This window comes from Elaeis guineensis, chromosome 8 (assembly GCF_000442705.2).
Source record: "Elaeis guineensis isolate ETL-2024a chromosome 8, EG11, whole genome shotgun sequence".
NCBI lineage: Eukaryota > Viridiplantae > Streptophyta > Magnoliopsida > Arecales > Arecaceae > Elaeis > Elaeis guineensis.
In genome coordinates this window covers 11,161,012-11,178,985 of record NC_026000.2, presented here as the reverse complement: position 1 = coordinate 11,178,985, position 17,974 = coordinate 11,161,012, and the positions used below count along the sequence as shown (strand labels likewise).

The following is a 17,974-nucleotide window of genomic DNA, read 5'->3' as shown; positions in this document are numbered from 1 at the left end:
GATTGATGTTGTGTGCCTGAAGCCATTTGGAGCTACAAAGCATTTTCTAGGAACACAAATTGTGTTGTTGGTTTTTTTTTGTATCCTGTTTTTAGTTTGAATTCTCAATTTCTTAGCATTTTCTAGAAACCGGGCTGGGCGTGACAACCTGTGCTGTTGATTTGCTGTATCGCGTTTTGGTTTATAATTCTCAATTGATTTTGATAATAAACTGGTGTTACTGGAAAGATTGAGATTGTGTTTGCTGGAACACTTTGTTTGAAACCAGATATTCTCTACTCATGGATTCCTCGTTCACCTCCCCGTCTCATGACATATCGGATCATCAGGCTTGGTTTCATCCATTTTTAACCCCTCAGACGTAACCAACCGTCCACAATTATATTTTTGCAACACTGAAAAAGCTTTTATATAAACTGATTAATAATCTAGTTGCGTGCTATGTTTTGTACGTGCCAAAACACGCGAAAGTTGTTACGTGTCTTTTGTGTCAGAAAGCATATTGCTAGCATTGCATCTGAACAAACGCCAAAAACTAGCCCGTGTCTTTACTGGGTCTGGCTTTATTGGTGGTAGCCCTTTTTGCTAGGTCTGGGTTCAGCTATTGGGTGGTGCACTTCCAAAAGCCTGGAGTTGTTCAGAAGGTCTCTCCCCCTTTTCTATGAGAAAAGCTTTGTTTCTATTCTGCATGATCCTAAGGGAGGCCCATTGATTCTGAAACTTCTGAATCTGTGTCTTTGCCTACTCGCTCTTATTTGCAAGCTATGCATGTAACTTCAACAAGCACGGTCTTAACCTAGATTTGATCCCCATTACAGAGGCTCACGGTACTCGTATTCGAGAGTGCGAACTACTACAATGATTTTATCGATGACAATGCCGACAAACTATGTCGGCAGTTGCCATTTTTTTTTTTTTTTTTTTTTGGTAAAACAAAAAGGGGTTGGAGTGGGGCGTCCCGGTGTGGTTATCTTTGTTGGGCGTGACCATAGAATTTTCGATTCAGAGAGTAATTTGGGGAAGGACCCGCAGTTGCCACCTTTTTAGCGACTGAGTCTCTGATAAGAAAGAAGAACTCGTATGCCGCTTACCATCAAAGTATGGAAAAAATCACCCTAGGAGGAAGCGGGGGAAAGAGCCAGGACTCTCTGCCCATAGCAGCTCCAATTCCCGTTTCATCTCCCCGAAATCCTAATGATTCTCCTTTTTTTTTTGGTTATCGCTAATCTCTGTTCACCTCCCAAACAGGGCCACCTCGTCTCAATTACTTCTCTCAGCTCCAGAATGTTAAAACTGGTCCTTTTGTTGGTTGCAAAAAGGAATGACTCTCCAAGTCTCCATCTGTCTTGTGTTGAGATGGTTGACGCCTGAGCAGTTGACAACCAACAAAACAGTTGTCCAAGGATCTGAGTTTATATGGAGACATAGAGATGGCTGTTTCTGGAATTGTGTTTGTGTCATGGGATGTTATCCATGCCAAACACAGATGACCTGCAAGGCTCATGCCAAGCTAATGATCCGCGAGGCTCTTCTATGGAGATGGAGGGGTACAAAAACACCACTTGCCCTCTTTACACTTCGACATATTAAAAGGTGTCTTCAGATAACCATGCAACTTACATTAGGAAGGCCTGGGATTAGATGATGTTAGAGCACTACTACCCAAGTCGTACCAACCCATCGCCCCTCACCAATCGTGAGGTATTGTCCGCTCTGGAACGGGGCCCAGGCCTTTGACCCGGTTAACACCCCGCCCCTCACGGTTTTGCCCCGCAAAAGGCGCCTCACGTGGGAGAGGGAGGCTGGCAATACTTAAGCAGTAGCCTCTTTTGTAAACTTCCGGTATGGGACTTTCGGGCTCGAAGCCCCCGATGCCCGCCCACAACAGAAGCCCCCCTGCAAAGGAGGCTACTGCGCGGACGGGGGACGGGTTCCCACAGACGGCGCCACTGTTAGAGCACTACTACCCAAGTCGTACCAACCCATCGCCCCTCACCAATCGTGAGGTATTGTCCGCTCTGGAACGGGGCCCAGGCCTTTGACCCGGTTAACACCCCGCCCCTCACGGTTTGCCCCGCAAAAGGCGCCTCACGTGGGAGAGGGAGGCTGGCAATACTTAAGCAGTAGCCTCTTTTGTAAACTTCCGGTATGGGACTTTCGGGCTCGAAGCCCCCGATGCCGACTTGACCGTCGGAGGGTCCCCGCCGGAGCCGCCTCCGGTCAGTGCGGACTTCCTTTTGCAGGTGCACGCTTCCCGGCGATCGGGCGACGAGGCGATTGGCCGCAACAGATTGGCGCGCCAGGTAGGGGACAGCATGACAAAGACAAGAGCTCAACGATCGAGAATCACTGGGTCGGCAAGGCGTTCTTCCCGCCGGGAAGAAGCCTCCCCGCCCCACCGGCGGCGGAGCCTAGCTCTCCGCACCCCGCAGTAACCACGGAGGCCCAGATTGCGGCCATCGTAGCGGCAGATGACCGTGCTGACCGACGCAGTCAAAAAGCCTCCAGCAACAACCGGCGGCCCGACCTATGCCTTCCAGGAGTAGCCGCCGACGGTCGCGCCGACCCCTGCCGCCTCCAGGCGAGCACTTCCAACAGCGCTCCCATGGGGAGGAGGAGGGTCGACCTCGGCGCGACGACCGACGGTCCCAGCGGCCCTCTCCTTCCCCGTTGGAACGGGCGAGGAAGGAAAAGCGGCCGCGCACGCCGTCGGCCTCTCCTTCAGAGTCTTCCGGAGGCTCCACACCTGGGGTCTCCCAGCATCGACGAGCGGACGACTACGAGCGACGGTTCGAGGAGATCGACCGCCGACTCGCCCAATTGCAGATGGACGGCCAGAAGTCTTCGAATGACGTCGACTTCCAGACCACCCAACCTCTCTCCCGACTGGTCCTCGACGAGCCGATTCCCAGTCGGTTCAAGATGCCGCACGTGGAGCCCTACGACGGCTCCACCGACCCAGTCGACCACCTCGAGAGCTATAAAGCTCTCATGACAATTCAAGGGGCAACCGACGCTCTTTTTTGCATCGGTTTCCCCGCCACACTTCGCAAGCTGCCAGGGCTTGGTACTCCGGTCTTCGATCGGGCAGTATCCATTCCTTCGCGCAGCTCGAGCACTCGTTCGTGGCCCATTTCAGCACCAGCCGAAAGCCGCCGCGAACGTCGGATAGCCTTTTCTCCCTCAAGCAGGGGGAAAACGAGACGCTCCGACACTTCGTGGCGCGATTCAACGCTGCCACGCTCGAGGTCCGGGACCTCAACGAAGACATGGCGGTTTCAGCCATGAAGAGGGGCCTGAGGTCGTCCCGATTTACCTATTCTCTGGACAAGACCCTCCCCGAACATACGCCGAGCTATTGGAGCGCGCATACAAGTATATGCGCGCGGACGAAGGAGCGTCCGACCGACGCTTGGTCGAGCCCAGGGGTCCGAAGGAGAAACGAAGAAAAGGTCGGGAGCCCGCCGAACCAAGCCGGCCCCCGGCCGGTAGTCGGCTTTCTCCACCCCGACAGATCCAAAAATCACCCCGCCGACAGACTCCAAGGTCGGTGCGTCCCAGGTATGACTCCTACACTCCTCTCTCCGCTCCCCGTGCGCAGATCTTGATGGAGATCGAGGGGAAGGAATACCTGCGACGGCCTCCGCCTCTGAAGGCAAAGGGCCTCGACCATCGGAAGTACTGCCGGTTCCATCGGAGCCACGGCCACGACACCGAGCGATGCATCCAGTTGAAGGACGAGATCGAAAATCTCATCCGCCGAGGGTATCTCGGCAAGTTTCGAAAGGGTCCGCCGACCCGACCGACTGCCGATCGATGCCCCCAGCCGACTGAAGAGGCACCGACTAACCAGCCGACGGCCGGAGTCATCAACATGATTTCCAAGCGGCTGGGATCGGGGACGTCTACAGGGGGGGAGCCGACAAAAAGCCACGACCGAACGACGTAATCACCTTCGCGGAAGACGACGTTCGGGGCATCCAGACTCCCCACGACGATGCTGTTGTTGTGTCGGCGACAATAGCCAATTACGATGTAAAACGAATTTTTGTTGATAATGGAAGTTCGACAAATGTTTTGTTTTACTCGACCTTCTCCCGAATGCGACTGCCGACGGATCGACTTAGTGGGGTCTCCACGCCCTTGATCGGCTTTGCCGGAGACACCGTCACGACAGAAGGAGAAATCACCCTACCCGTGACGGTCGGTACCGAACCACGGCAAAGCACGGTCTCCCTCATCTTCGCGGTCGTCCAAGTCCCTTCGGCCTACAATGCCATACTCGGGCGACCCGGACTGAACGCCCTCAGGGCGATCGTCTCGACGTACCATCTCCTTGTTCGATTCCCGACCAGAAACGGAGTCGGGGAGATGCGCGGAGATCAACAGCTCGCCCGACGATGCTTTCAAATCTCCGCCCAAAGCAACGAGACAAAGGATCCCTGACAATCGACAAACTGGATCAGCGGGAGGAGGAAGAGCGGGGTTCGCCGGCCGAGCAGCTCGAGGCGATCCCGATAGGAGAAAATCCCGACAGAAAAGTTTGGGTCGGGTCTCAATTGCCCGACGCCGAACGCCACCGACTGGCGGAGCTCCTGACGGCCAACGCCGACATATTCGCATGGTCGGCAGCTGATATGTCGGGCATCCCTCCGGAAACAATGACTCACCGACTCAACATCGATCCGACGATGAAACCGGTGAGGCAGAAGAAAAGGTCCTTCGCCCCAGAAAGGCAGAAGGCCATCGACGAGGAAGTGGACAAGCTGCTCGAAGCGGGCTTCATTCGGGAATCCACGTATCCCGATTGGCTCGCCAATGTCGTCATGGTCAAGAAAGCCAACGGGAAGTGGAGGATCTGTATCGACTACACCGACCTCAACCGAGCATGCCCGAAGGATAGCTTTCCACTCCCAAAGATCGACCAGCTGGTGGATGCGACGTCCGGATTTCGACTGCTCAGCTTCATGGACGCCTTCGCCGGGTACAATCAGATCCGGATGGCGCCTGAAGACGAGGAGCACACCGCGTTCGTGACCCCCAAGGGCCTCTACTGCTACAGGGTGATGCCCTTCGGATTGAAGAACGCCGGTGCCACCTACCAGCGACTCGTCAATAAGGTCTTCAAAGACCAGATCGGCCGCAACATGGAAGTGTATGTGGACGACATGCTGGTGAAGAGCACGCAGATCCCGGACCATGTTCAGGATCTCGACGAGACCTTCCGCACCCTTCGACGACACCGAATGAAGCTCAACCGACCAAATGTGCCTTCGGGGTGACCTCGGGGAAGTTCCTCGGATTCCTCGTTTCTCAGAGAGGGATCGAGGCCAACCCTGAGAAGATAAAGGCGATCCTCGACATGCGTCATCCGAACACCAAGAAGGAGGTCCAGCAGCTGAACGGGAGAATCGTCGCTCTTAGCCGATTCATTTCCCGATCAGCTGAAAGGTGCCTCCCGTTCTTCAAGACCTGCGCCGGGCGAACGGTTTTCTTGGTCGGATGAGTGCGAACAGGCCTTTGAAGACCTGAAGAGTACTTGGCTTCCCCGCCGCTGCTCGTAAAGCCGCAGATCGGGGAGACCTTGTACTCTACTTGGCACATCTTCTGAGGCGATCAGTTCGGTGCTCGTTCGGGAAAACGAATGCCGAACCCATCAGCCCATCTACTACATCAGCAAAGTGCTCCACGGCGCCGAAGCCAGATACTCGGAGACGGAAAAGATGGTCTTCGCCCTGACCGTCTCCGCGCAACGGCTCCACCCATACTTCCAGGCCCACGCCATCGTGGTACTCACCAACCAACCCCTGAGGGCCGTACTGCGCCGACCCGACACATCCGAACGACTCGCTAAGTGGGCAATGAAGCTCAGCGAGTTCGACATTCAGTACCGACCGAGGCCTGCCTTGAAGGCTCAGGTCTTGGCCGACTTCATCGCCGAATGCCCGACGACCGACAAAAGGTCGGGAGCGGAAGGCCCGGGACGAGATTCGGTCTCTGAGCGGGACCCGATCTCCACCTGGGTACTTCACATCGACGGAGCCTCCAACGCTCAGGGAAGCGGGGCCGGGCTCCTGCTCACGAACTCGGACGGGGTAGTCACCGAATACGCCCTCCGGTTCGACTTCAAGGCCTCCAACAATCAAGCCGAATACGAGGCACTCCTCGCGGGCTTGAGGATGGCGAAGGAATTGGGCGTCGACAGCCTCCGGGCATTCTCCGACTCTCAGCTGATCGTGGGGCAGGTCAAGGGCGACTTCGAGGCGCGAGATCCGACCATGATCCAGTATCTTCAGAAGGTAAAGGATCTCGTGGCCCGCCTCGGGTATTTCGAGATCTCCCACATCCCCAGGACGGAGAACGCTCGTGCCGATGCTCTCTCCAGATTGGCAACGTCGGCCTATGATTCTTTAGGTCGGACGTTTGTCGAAAACCTCCAACAGCCGAGCATTGATCGGGTCGAAGAAGTGCAGCAGCTAACGTCCGAACCAAGTTGGATGGACCCGATCGTCCGGTACTTGTCCGACGGGATCAGTCCCAAAGATCCCGCGGAGGCCAAGCGACTCCGATGGTCGGCGTCACAATATGTGATCATGGACGGCCGACTCTACAAGAGGTCGTTCTCCCTCCCTCTGCTCAAGTGTTTGGGACCGACCGACGCCGACTACGCTCTCCGAGAGGTTCACGAAGGAATTTGTGGGAATCACTTGGGGGGCAAGTCCTTAGCCTTCAAGGTCTTGCGACGGGGCTACTACTGGCCGACCATGCGAAAGGATGCGGCGGAGTTGGTCCGAAGGTGCGAGCCATGCCAGAAGTATGCCAATATTCAGCGCCAACCGGCCAGCCAAATCGCTCCCCTTGTCGCTCCGTGGCCCTTCGCTCAGTGGGGAGTCGATATTCTCGGCCCCTTCCCACCGGCGTCGGGCCAAAGGAAGTTCATCGTTGTCGCCATCGACTACTTCACGAAGTGGGTCGAGGCTGAGCCCTTGGCGCAGATCACCGAGCGGAAGATGGAGGACTTCGTCCAAAAGTCCATCATCTTCAGGTTCGGATTGCCGCACACCATCATCACCGACAACGGGCGGCAATTCGACAACCAAGACTTCAAGGACTTCTGCGCCAGGTTCCACATCCGTCATCGACTAACTTCAGTCGGGCACCCACAGTCCAATGGCGAGGTCGAGGTGACGAACCGAACCTTGCTCCATGGACTCAAGACCCGACTGAACGAAGCCAAAGGTCTCTGGGTCGACGAGCTGGGCTCCGTTCTATGGGCTTACCGAACGACCCCCCGTATCCCGACCGGGGAGTCGCCGTTCAGTTTGGCCTACGGGACAGAAGCTATGATCCCGCTCGAGATTGGCCTGCCATCTTCAAGGGTCGAGCAGTACCGCGAGCCGGACAACTCCGAAAGCCGGAGGGCCGACCTAGACCTCCTCCCCGAACTGCGAGATGAGGCTCAAATCCGAATGGCCTCATACCGACAGAGGGTCGCCCGGTACTACAACGCCAAGGTCAGACCAAAGCTCTTTAAACCTGGCGACCTAGTCTTGAGGAAGGCGGAGGTGTCGAAGCCCTTGGACCAAGGGAAGATGGCTCCCAACTGGGAAGGACCCTACAAGGTTGCTGACACCTTCGGGCCGAGAGCCTATCGGCTGGAAACCCTTGAGGGAAAAACCATTCCCCGGACTTGGAACGCCGACAACTTGAAGCTGTATTACCAGTGAATTCTGTGATTCAATCATCGGAATACAAGTTCAGTTTGAAAAATCGGAGTTCTAACTCTTCGACTACTGATCGGCGCTCAGCCCCGACGCATCGACGCGGACCTAGAACCGGCGACACATCGGCCCCTTACTCGGACCGATGCATCTACGATGACGGGAGTTTGTACTCCTTCTACGGTCGAATTTTCGGGCAGAATCCATCGGCCGACTGATCGATCGGGCCCCGACCGAAGAAAGGCTAAAAGCCCACGCGGCTGTTGCCGCGACATTCCGACCAGGCTACGGCCGGTCGAGGGATATTCGGCTTACCACCGTCTATCACATGACACGACCTGCGGCCGGCTGAACGACACTCGGTCCGCCACCGTCTGTCGAAGGACATGAGAACCCGACGCAAGTGCTTGGGGATCCGACTTACTATCGCTCCCCCGACACTGCGCCGGTCGATGTTCGAGTGAACGCATCTACGGAAGTCCGACTACCGAACCTTACCAGGTTCGATCGGATCCCGACTTAACAGATGCGCCCGAATAGCGACTACAATTATTGAAAACCGACCTAAAGTCGGGACACAAGCTACTTCGGAGCTGTGCAAGCCGGTTGAGTCCTACCGACTTACCCGAGTTGGCGACTTCTTTAAGTTGGCGACTAGGGTTCGACATTACAGCGATAAGAAACATTACAAACAAGAAGCAAAAGAGAATACAATTTCATTCATTGATTAAAAGAAATTACAAAGTCGGGCCGAAGCCGATTACATGTGTTCTCAAAAAGAAACAAAAGGAAGACAGTCGGCTGGACCGATCATTCGTCCTGGATAATCTCTTCGACCGACGGAGGATCGGGAAGAATCGGCGTCTCGACCATAAGCGGCGCTGGGTCGGTGGCGGAAGGATGTCCTTCAGTCGGCAAGGGACCTCCGGTCGGCTCCTGCTCCGGGACGGCTTCCTCCGTTGGGATGATGTCTCCCGACTGATGGTCGGCCTCCTCTTCGGTTCCGTCCTCTTCGGCGAGTAGCGGCGCGACTCGGCTGACGTCCACCTCCGGGTACAAGGCATGGACGGCATCCCGACCATCTTCGAACCCGACCCGGTAGGAGGCGAAGCCCGATTCGAGCATCTCCTCCTTGAACCGGTCGGAGGCCCGGAAGTCCTCAACCGCACGATCGGCCGACTCCCTCGCCGACCGTGCCTCGTCCTCAACGTGGGCCAGCTCCTCCTTCGCCAACTCCGCCTCGGCCCTGGCAATTTCGGCATCGATTTGGGCGATGGACAAATCCTCTTCGGTTTCCGCGAGCTTCCCCAGGCTGACCCGAAGTTGCTCGCGTTCCCCTTGGAGTTCGGAGGTGGCACTGTCCCGTTCGCGTCGAAGACGACGCACGACCCGGCCTTTGTGCTTGGCCTCCTTCTTGGCCGACTTCAGTTCGGCCATAAGCCGGGAGACCTCGTCCGTCAACTTGGCCTCCCGGTCGACCGACTCCTGTAGCTGGTCGACTAGCATCGTTCTTTCGGCCTCGGCCGCCGCCGACCTTTCCTTGAAGGCTGCCCGAACGTCGCCGAACCTTCGGTATCCGGCCTCCAACTCGGACATGGTGAAGATCAGCTGCCGACGGAAAAAAGCTTTGTCAGAATTATGTGGCAAGCAAAAATTTTTAAGGGAAAAGGGGACGCGAAGCTTACCTCCACCATCGACGGGTAGAACCGCGACAGCATCTCGGTCACCTGCCGAGATCGCAACTTCTGAACGTCGGTAGGGAGGAGGATCCCCTGGCACAACCTCCTCGCAAGGTTGTGATCGGCCAAGGCCGATGCACCTTCGGGGTAGTATGCGCTTTGGGGCATTGATCTCTCCTCCTCCGAGGGCTCCATCGGGGCTTTCCCCCGATCAGCTGCCCCGACCGACGGGCCTGGCAGCGATGGGATGCTGGAGTTCGACCCGGCGCCCCCCGTTGCGCCAGCGGACGCCTCCGGACGATGTTCGGCTTCCCGAACAACATCCGGCTCCACCCGCGGCGGCGAAACCGCCGACACCCCTTCGGCCACTTCCTCGGTCGGCCTCTCCTCGACTCGGACGGTCGGAGCCGCAAGGGCTATGATTGGCTCCGACCCCTCGGTCGCCGACGCTTCCACGGTTGGCGGGACTGGGGCTGGTCTCTTGGAAGAACGCGAAGGACCTGCCCCCGACGCTGGCCTCTTCCTCGCGGCGGCAAACTGACGAATTTCGGCGTCGGTCGGCCTCATCCTCGGCGGTGTCCCTGCAAAACCGACCACTGTTAAAAACCGGACCGGAACTACCCTAAAGCCGAACAAAAAGAAAAATCTGGGGAATCGGACGATACCTATTCGGGGGACCAGACTCAGGCCGGCATCATAGAGAGCTTGCTCGGTAACAAGCTCCCTCTGCTTCGGGACCAACATGTCTTTGAGTCGGTGGAAGTCCTCCCGGTCGTCCACGTCGACCCGACTGTTGTCGTTGGCCTCAGTTCGGGGTACACCCCAGCGAGAAGGAAAGCCCCAAGAGGAGGAAGAGGAAACAAAGAAAAACTGGTTCTTCCATCCATGAATGGACGATGGAAGACCGGTTATGAAGGCAAGACCCTTCCGGGGGTTGAAGAGCCACCACCCTCGGGCCTTAGGGTGGGGTCGGAGCACGAAGAAGGCCCGGAAGAGGGAAACGCGGGGGTTGGTCGGCAAGAGCTGACACAACAGCGCAAAAGAAATGATTAGCCGGACAGAGTTCGGCGCCAGTTGCGCCGGACAGAGTCCGTAGTAATCAAGCAGATTCCGGACGAACTCCGGAATCGGAAGTCGAAGACCCGCACGAAGGTCCTCAACGTACAGCCCCAGGTCGCCGGGCGGAGGGTTGTTGACCCGACCGCCGGCCCCTGGAGCATAGAGCCGAAACTGCTCCGGGATGCGATAGTGCTCCCGAAGCTGATCGACGTTCGGCCCCGAAAGCGAGGAGGCCTCATCTTCCGGAGCCGATCGGGTGTCGTCGGTCGGGTTCCCCGACCGAGCTCCCTGAGTCGGTTTCCTGGTCATTGTGCAGGAACCGAAAGAAAGGAAAGGAGGGAAGAAAGCAAGAAGGGGAAGGAGGACCACGAACCCGATGGACCCTCCGGAAGTAGAGAAGAGCTCTGCCCGCGACGACCGAAAAATCGCCCGGACAGAGTTTCCCCAGCAAATGGCAAATGTGGGTCAGGGTCCGGGAGGTCCTATATATATAGGGCCGACCGACGGCCGAGATGCTCCCGCGCCGACCAAGGTCCCCCAGATGCGCGACGCGTGGCGCCCGCCGGTTGGCTAAGGATTCGGCGCGCTTCGCCCCGGGACGCCCGCACCGCCTGCATTAAATGCCGGAGCGGGCGCCGGCCAACCACCTTGACACGCGGCGCGCGGGGGTTGGCTCCGCCGTCGGCCGCCCGCGCCGGTCCGCGTTCCCGATGGGACGCCTCATCCACGATCGGCGCCGAATATCCGATCGACTGATGCGGTATCGTCCGGCACCCGATCTTCTGGCACCGACGTGACGGCTGACAACGACAAGACGTGGCGTCTGACACCTGACGCCGGCGCGACTTCCGGCATCGACTAGACGTTCGGATCACTGGGATTCGTGAGATGTCTGACAACGGATCAGCCGGCGGTACGGTCGGATCTGCACATGCGACAAATCCACTCCCAGTCGTCCGGCCTTGCTACCCGAACGAAGGCATCGACCAGCTCTCCACCCGACTTGGGAGTGGAGGGGGGCAACTGTTGGGGGATACCCACCGACCGACCGACCGTCTGTCGGAGGGCCCGACCGTCTGGCAGCCCGACCGACCAACTATCGGAGGGCCCGACCTGGCAGCCCGGCCAACTAACCGACGACCCGACGGACGACTCTGCCTGGCCGATCATAAGTCGGGCGACAGGCCGACGGACGCCATCAGCGGCTAACTGCGGCCATTCCACGGTCCATTCCCGACCGACTAAACCCAGAGGTCCGTTAGCCGACCCACATGAAGCTCGCCGACCGACGGAGGAGTCCGACGCCACTCTGCTGGCCACCGACCCTGGGTCGGCCGACTCCACCAACCGCCGTACGGCCGCCAGACGTTGTCAGCTCTGACACGGACATGCGGCACGGTCACCTAGGGGCGTTGTCCCGCCGAGAACCGGGTCAACCCTGGTGATTAGACGGCTACACGGCGACGTGACATTTTCACGGCGGCTCTGACAGCCTACAGTGAGTTGACAGTTCCTCACTTGTCCGCGTCATTAATGATGGCGCCATACCGTGCTCCACTATATATACCGGGGAAGGCAACAGTGCAAGGGGTCGATCCGCCCGTCTCTCCCACATACGCAGGCTCGCTCCTCTCTCTCTCTCTCCCACTCTCTTTCTCAGAGCTCTCTGTCTGCATTTCACTGTTGCCCAGTCACCTCTCTGACTTGACCGTCGGAGGGTCCCCGTCGGAGCCGCCTCCGGTCAGTGCGGACTTCCTTTTGCAGGTGCACGCTTCCCGGCGATCGGGCGACGAGGCGATTGGCCGCAACAAGTTTCTATTTCTTGCAAGTGCCATTTTGTTTGCTTACGATAGGTGCACTCATAATTGATATTTCTTCTTTGGGCTGATTCCATTTTTCTTCATCAAATGAGATCATGAGGGTTATGTTTGAAAATCCAGTTCGGATGACCTACAATGATGCTTCATGGCGTTTGCTTTGCCAACAGTAGCGAATTATTCACAGCCCAAGCAGTAGACAAGATACGCTGTGCTTTGATCTGGTAGTCTATCCACTACCACCTCACTCTGAGCCCCTTCCCTCTGTTCTTTGATACTCATGCTCTCCTAATGGTAGGACACTCTCTGGTAGACATGCTCTCCTAGTGGAGTACTGCAATTGTCGGTCCATCTTTTGTGCCAAATACCACTCAATTTCCGCTGGGAGGAGTGGCCCTCTGCCTTCTACCACAAATGATGGAATGCTTTGCCCACTTTACTTGGGGAACACCCTGGCCTTCAGAAAATGGGGTCAGAAGACTCAGAACTAACTTCAGAAGCAAGGTCACACTTGAAGTAACTTTGGAAGGTCCAGTTTTAAACCATCCCAATCCTAGTAATCAACGGTAGGTTATTGAATAGCGAACAGATAGTAGAACCCAACCCACCTTAAGTACATGTTCTTCCTTATTTTGTCATCACCTAATAAGTTTCAGAATTTATCGATGGCAGTAGGTGAATAACTGGATTCCCACCTAGCTATTTCAGAAGCCTGAAAGGATTAACTCCTGCATGATGTTGCTACCAAACCCCACGCAGCTGTTGTTGACAATTGCAATGGTTATAGTAACCACTATTTAGGTAGATTTGGCTGGACTAAGATTGTTTGAATTAAGATACACGTCGGCCCTGATCACTGGACACAGAACAAAAACAGGTTGTTTAAAAGTTGTATAAAGATTTGAATTCGAAATATTATTTTATTGAATAGAACAAGTATTAAATAACAAGAATTATAACAAAATATTGATTAGATAAGCAGCTTAATTTTATTTTATTTCTTGTTATTAATGCATATATAATATAATGAATCTTTTTTGAAAGTTATTATTTGAAGCCTTATGGCCTTGCAGGTTGCTAGCCATCAGTCAATCACCGGCATGTGAAAGCGCACAGGATGCCTCGCACACCACACCAGGATTCTGTCTGGGAAATTCATTGAAATTGGGTTGAGTTTTCTATCGGAACGAGGCCGGTTAATCTGCACAACCTTTTTTTTTTTCTTTTTTTCGAAGGCTCGTTCTAGTCCTGATCTAAACCTCATCTATAGGTCTATCGAACTACAGGATTTTAAAAAAAAAACTGTGCTGATTTTTTTTTTTTCCTCTTATAGAATTTGGATGGAAGAGGAATTGGATTAAATAAATTTAATCTAATCTTACTGGATTTTCCAAATAGACCCTAAGACTTGCAAATAACCTACAGCTATCAATACATGCAGTCATACAAATAGGATCCGAGTTTGTATAATATAAGAGATTATTGGTTGGATCAAGTCTACCAGCTCAGCGATAGATCAATTCAACCACAAAAGGATAAGGAATACTGAAAGAAAACAATAAATGCTGCGGTTATATGCTTCTTCTTCGTAGTTGGACCGGTCTACTGTTGAGTTGGTGGATCTGATCCAACCAATAATCTCACCTCAGACTGTATCAACTTGACGCCATCAAGCGTCCGATCGCCCTGGTCCAACCAATCTCTCGATGGGTGGAAGAATCTACGTGCTGGAAAGTGGAAATGAAAGGACCGGGCGAGTGAGAGAAAAGGCCAGGCACCCCGCACCAAAATGTGGATGCTACTGACAAAAGTAAAGTTGTTGGTAGGGACGGTAATAGATTCGCATTCTTGCGGTCGCTGTAGCTGTTGGATACTTGAGTGGAATGGTCGCTTGAAGCCATCTTTAGGAAAAGACTGGCACCTGAATTATTCATTGTTAATGTTTCGTGATTGGAGGTTAATAACTTTGCTATGAGCAGTTAGTCAAGCTCAAGCAGGTATCAAATTCAGAAAGTTTACAGGAAGCTTTTACAGACGGCAGCGTCACTCAGTCAAATTAGAACGTGTTTTACAAGCAAGATCGTACATCCACCTCGGGTTAACATCATGGTACTGCTGTAATTGGAGTCACAGTTAATCCATTACCTTTCACATTTATTTCAGCCTCTAGTGGCAAAATTAGTGACACCAACCAAGACTTGCAACAGGTATGTTATATGATCTCTCATGTCCACTTTCAAACATATGAAAGATATACAATATATAATTGAGGGCACATTTGGTTTTCAATTGAAATTAGGATCGGAATAGATTGGAATGAAAATTAAAATAAATATATCCTCTAATATATATATTTGGTTTATGATAGGAATAGAAGTAGCTTGGAATATTGAGATGGAGTGGGGATTGGATTTTAGAGAATTGGAGCAATTCCTATTTTATCCTGAAATTGGAATAGAAATGAAGAATGAGAATCATACATCTTCATTTTAGAGCCCAACCCATCCCAACTAAATATGCTATGCATTGGATGATAAATTTGCACCTTGAACAAGTGCAATTAATATCATAGATACTCATGACATTGGTGTAGAGTGGGCCTTGGGCCTCCAGAATGAACATATAAACTGTTTGGATGATGACCTGCATGAAGCCATAGATCTATGCTCTAAATTATGCGAACAAGTAACCATACCTCTTGTCCCTTGTGGACTTAGACACTAAGTTAGAAATTGTCTTCTTGACAACCACCATGAACTTAATTATTTTCGTACATCAACCATACATATGTTGTTAATTAATAATCAAGTGGCTTAATTGTGATTAAGATATAAATACGAGCAAGCTATGTATGTGAGGGTTCGTACAAATATGTATTTAATTTAATATTGATTATTTATAAAAATTTTTTTGATATTTTTATAAGATCAAAGAATTCAATAATATCTTTTGACTAATCTTTTGAATTTGATCCTAAATTATTATAATGGTATCAAAGCTGATCCAGTTTATAGTCCATGTTAACTAAGAGATATTATAGTATGGATTTATTGGGATTGATCATGAGCTGATTGTAGTGATTCTTAACTTGATGGTAAGGATGTTCAGATTTAAATGAAAATATGTGAGAATCGATGCGGGCAACGTCAATAAATTTAAATTAATCTAAATAATATCTTTTAATCAGTTTTTTTTTTTTTTTGGATGAGATCCCATGCTGCTAGAATCTATATCGTGAACAATTTCAGATAACCTTTGACTAATTTTCAAGATAGATGTGATTTACAGAGATTGTTCTCGCATCAAGTGTCAGCTTATCTACTTGCTGCATCCTTTCCGGTTGCACATAGGCACGGACACACTGGTCTCCTTGCAACCAGGTGGGATAACAAACTTCCAGAAGTCTGACCTAACCCACTCCTGTCCTCTTTGCAGTACTACAGCGTTCATTATCTAGAAGCAAAGAAAAAATGCATTCGCTTTTTTCCCTGCCCCATATAACCAGAGATACCTTTCTTCCTCCTGCACCTCTCTCTCTCTCTCTCTCTCGCTCTCATGGGCATAACACCTCCTTGTTCCATGGCTTATATCGCAGACGAAAACAATGAATCCAGCCAGGTCCTCTCTAATTCCGTATTCTTCTCCTCCCAACCAAGCCTCCCCTCCCTTAATTTCCGCGACCACCTCCCACCCCCATCCCTCCATCAATGCATCACCACCTTAAAAGGCCACTCCTCCTACATCTCATCTCTCACCGTCCACGACAAGTCCCTCTACAGCGGCTCCTCCGACCAAGACATCAGACTATGGACCTCCATCCCCTCAGACCCACCGTCCCACCAAAGTATTCCTCCAAGTTTCATCGTCGCCGCCACCAAAAGCCCAGTAAAATCCTTAGCGATCTCAGGTGACAATCTATTTAGCTCCCACCAAGACCATAAGATCCGTGTATGGCAAATTAACCACCACCAAGAGCACCCCCGTTACAAGCTCCGTGCCGTACTGCCGACTCCCAAGGACCGCTTCCTAAGCCTCCTCTTGCCCAGGAACTACGTTCAAGTCCGCCGCCACAAGAAATGCACCTGGGTGCACCACGTCGACGCCATCTCCGGCCTGGCTCTCTCCCACGACGGCGCCCTCCTCTACTCCGTCTCGTGGGACCGCACCCTTAAAGTCTGGCGCACCTCCGATTTTAAGTGCATGGAGTCCCTCGCCGCTGCCCACCACGACGCCATCAATGCGATAACCGTGTCGTGGGACGGCTACATCTACACCGGCTCGGCCGATACTACGATCAAGGCGTGGAGGCGGCACGCCGAGGAGAAGAAGCATTCACTAGTAGCAACATTGAAGCGGCACAAATCGGCGGTGAACGCGCTGGCTTTGAGCGCCGATGGGTCGGTTCTGTACTCAGGGGCGTGCGATCGGTCGGTCGTGGTTTGGGAAGGCGGTGGTGGGCTCATGGCGGCGACCGGTGCACTCAGAGGCCACACGAGGGCGATCTTGAGCTTGGCCGCGACGGCGGAGTTGGTGTGCAGCGGCTCCGCCGATGGAACGGTGAGGGTGTGGAGGAGAGGGGAGGATAAGCGGTACTCATGTTTGTCTGTGTTGGAAGGGCATGGAAGACCCGTCAAGAGCTTGGCAATGGTGGGGGTTGAGAGCCATATTGAAAGCAACAGTTCATATCTGGTTTTTAGTGGGGGCATGGACTGCGATATAAAGGTGTGGAAACTTTTGGTCCCTCCTTTGGAGGGAATTATGTGACAACTTTTTTTGCTTCGGACGGTAGTCCTGCAGCAAGAAGCTGCTGTTCAATTTGAGTTGTTAATTAGGGTGAGGGGTCTTGTCTTGAGCCAGAGCGGGCTTTGGACAATCAGTTAGGACTCAGGGTCCTCCATGATGGATTATTTGCACCGCAGAATGCTGTATAATATTCGATGGCTGCCATGAAAAAATGAATGACCATAAAATATATTATGTATGCCATACAAGATAGCCTTGTTTGATGGCCATCCATTGCCGATGACAATTATCAAATATTATATAGCACTCTACAGTACAAATCATGCACTATAGAGAATCCATGCTCATTAGTCGGAGAGGGCCCAGCAAGTACCTTATTTTGTATATTTAATGGGTTGAAAAGTAGGCCTACCAACCTACCATATTCCTTTTATATTTAGTCCTATCTAGAGCAACTCGATCCCACCCTTACCAATTTGTACACCCCTTTCCAATAAAGTGAAGCCAAAATGGGAACACTATCTATTTTACTTTCGAAAGATTTTTTTTTTAAAAAAAAACAAATCTATCAAGTGAACTCCCTAGTTTTTAATCTCCACAGTGAATGGCAGGAAAAAGAGTGTTGAGGTTGATAACCTGCTACCCAGATCCAAAGTTTACGTATGGAAAATAAATCCAATAAGATATGACATTAGTTTCGAGTTCAGATTTTTATATTGAACCTAAGATTTCTTGGGTCATGTTTGGATTTAGATAGACCCATACTCAAAAACCTGACATCCAACTTACATGCAAATATTTGTATATGCATACCTGCACTCAAAGACATATCAATGCATATTTATTTATATGTCTTTATATACATCTACTATTTTTTATGATCATAAAAAAAAATAAAATAAAGTTGAGAATAGTCAAACTGTAACCCATTTTGTTTTATTAAATCATTTTCCAT

The 17,974-nt window shown here is 52.4% G+C and overlaps 1 protein-coding gene across 1 annotated transcript; it reads left to right on the top strand.

Moving 5' to 3' along the window:
• The first annotated feature begins 15,797 nt into the window (after positions 1-15,797).
• On the top strand, positions 15,798-17,214 carry LOC105050573 (protein JINGUBANG). The gene has a single exon (XM_010930659.2). It carries the CDS (start codon positions 15,832-15,834, stop codon positions 17,038-17,040), a length of 1,209 nt encoding a protein of 402 aa, XP_010928961.1. The 5' UTR covers positions 15,798-15,831; the 3' UTR covers positions 17,041-17,214.
• Positions 17,215-17,974: the final 760 nt, after the last annotated feature.

Excerpts from the sequence above, each read along its gene's own strand:
- LOC105050573 (XM_010930659.2), top strand. The coding sequence starts at position 15,832 with ATGGGCATAACACCTCCTTGTTCCATGGCTTATATCGCAGACGAAAAC.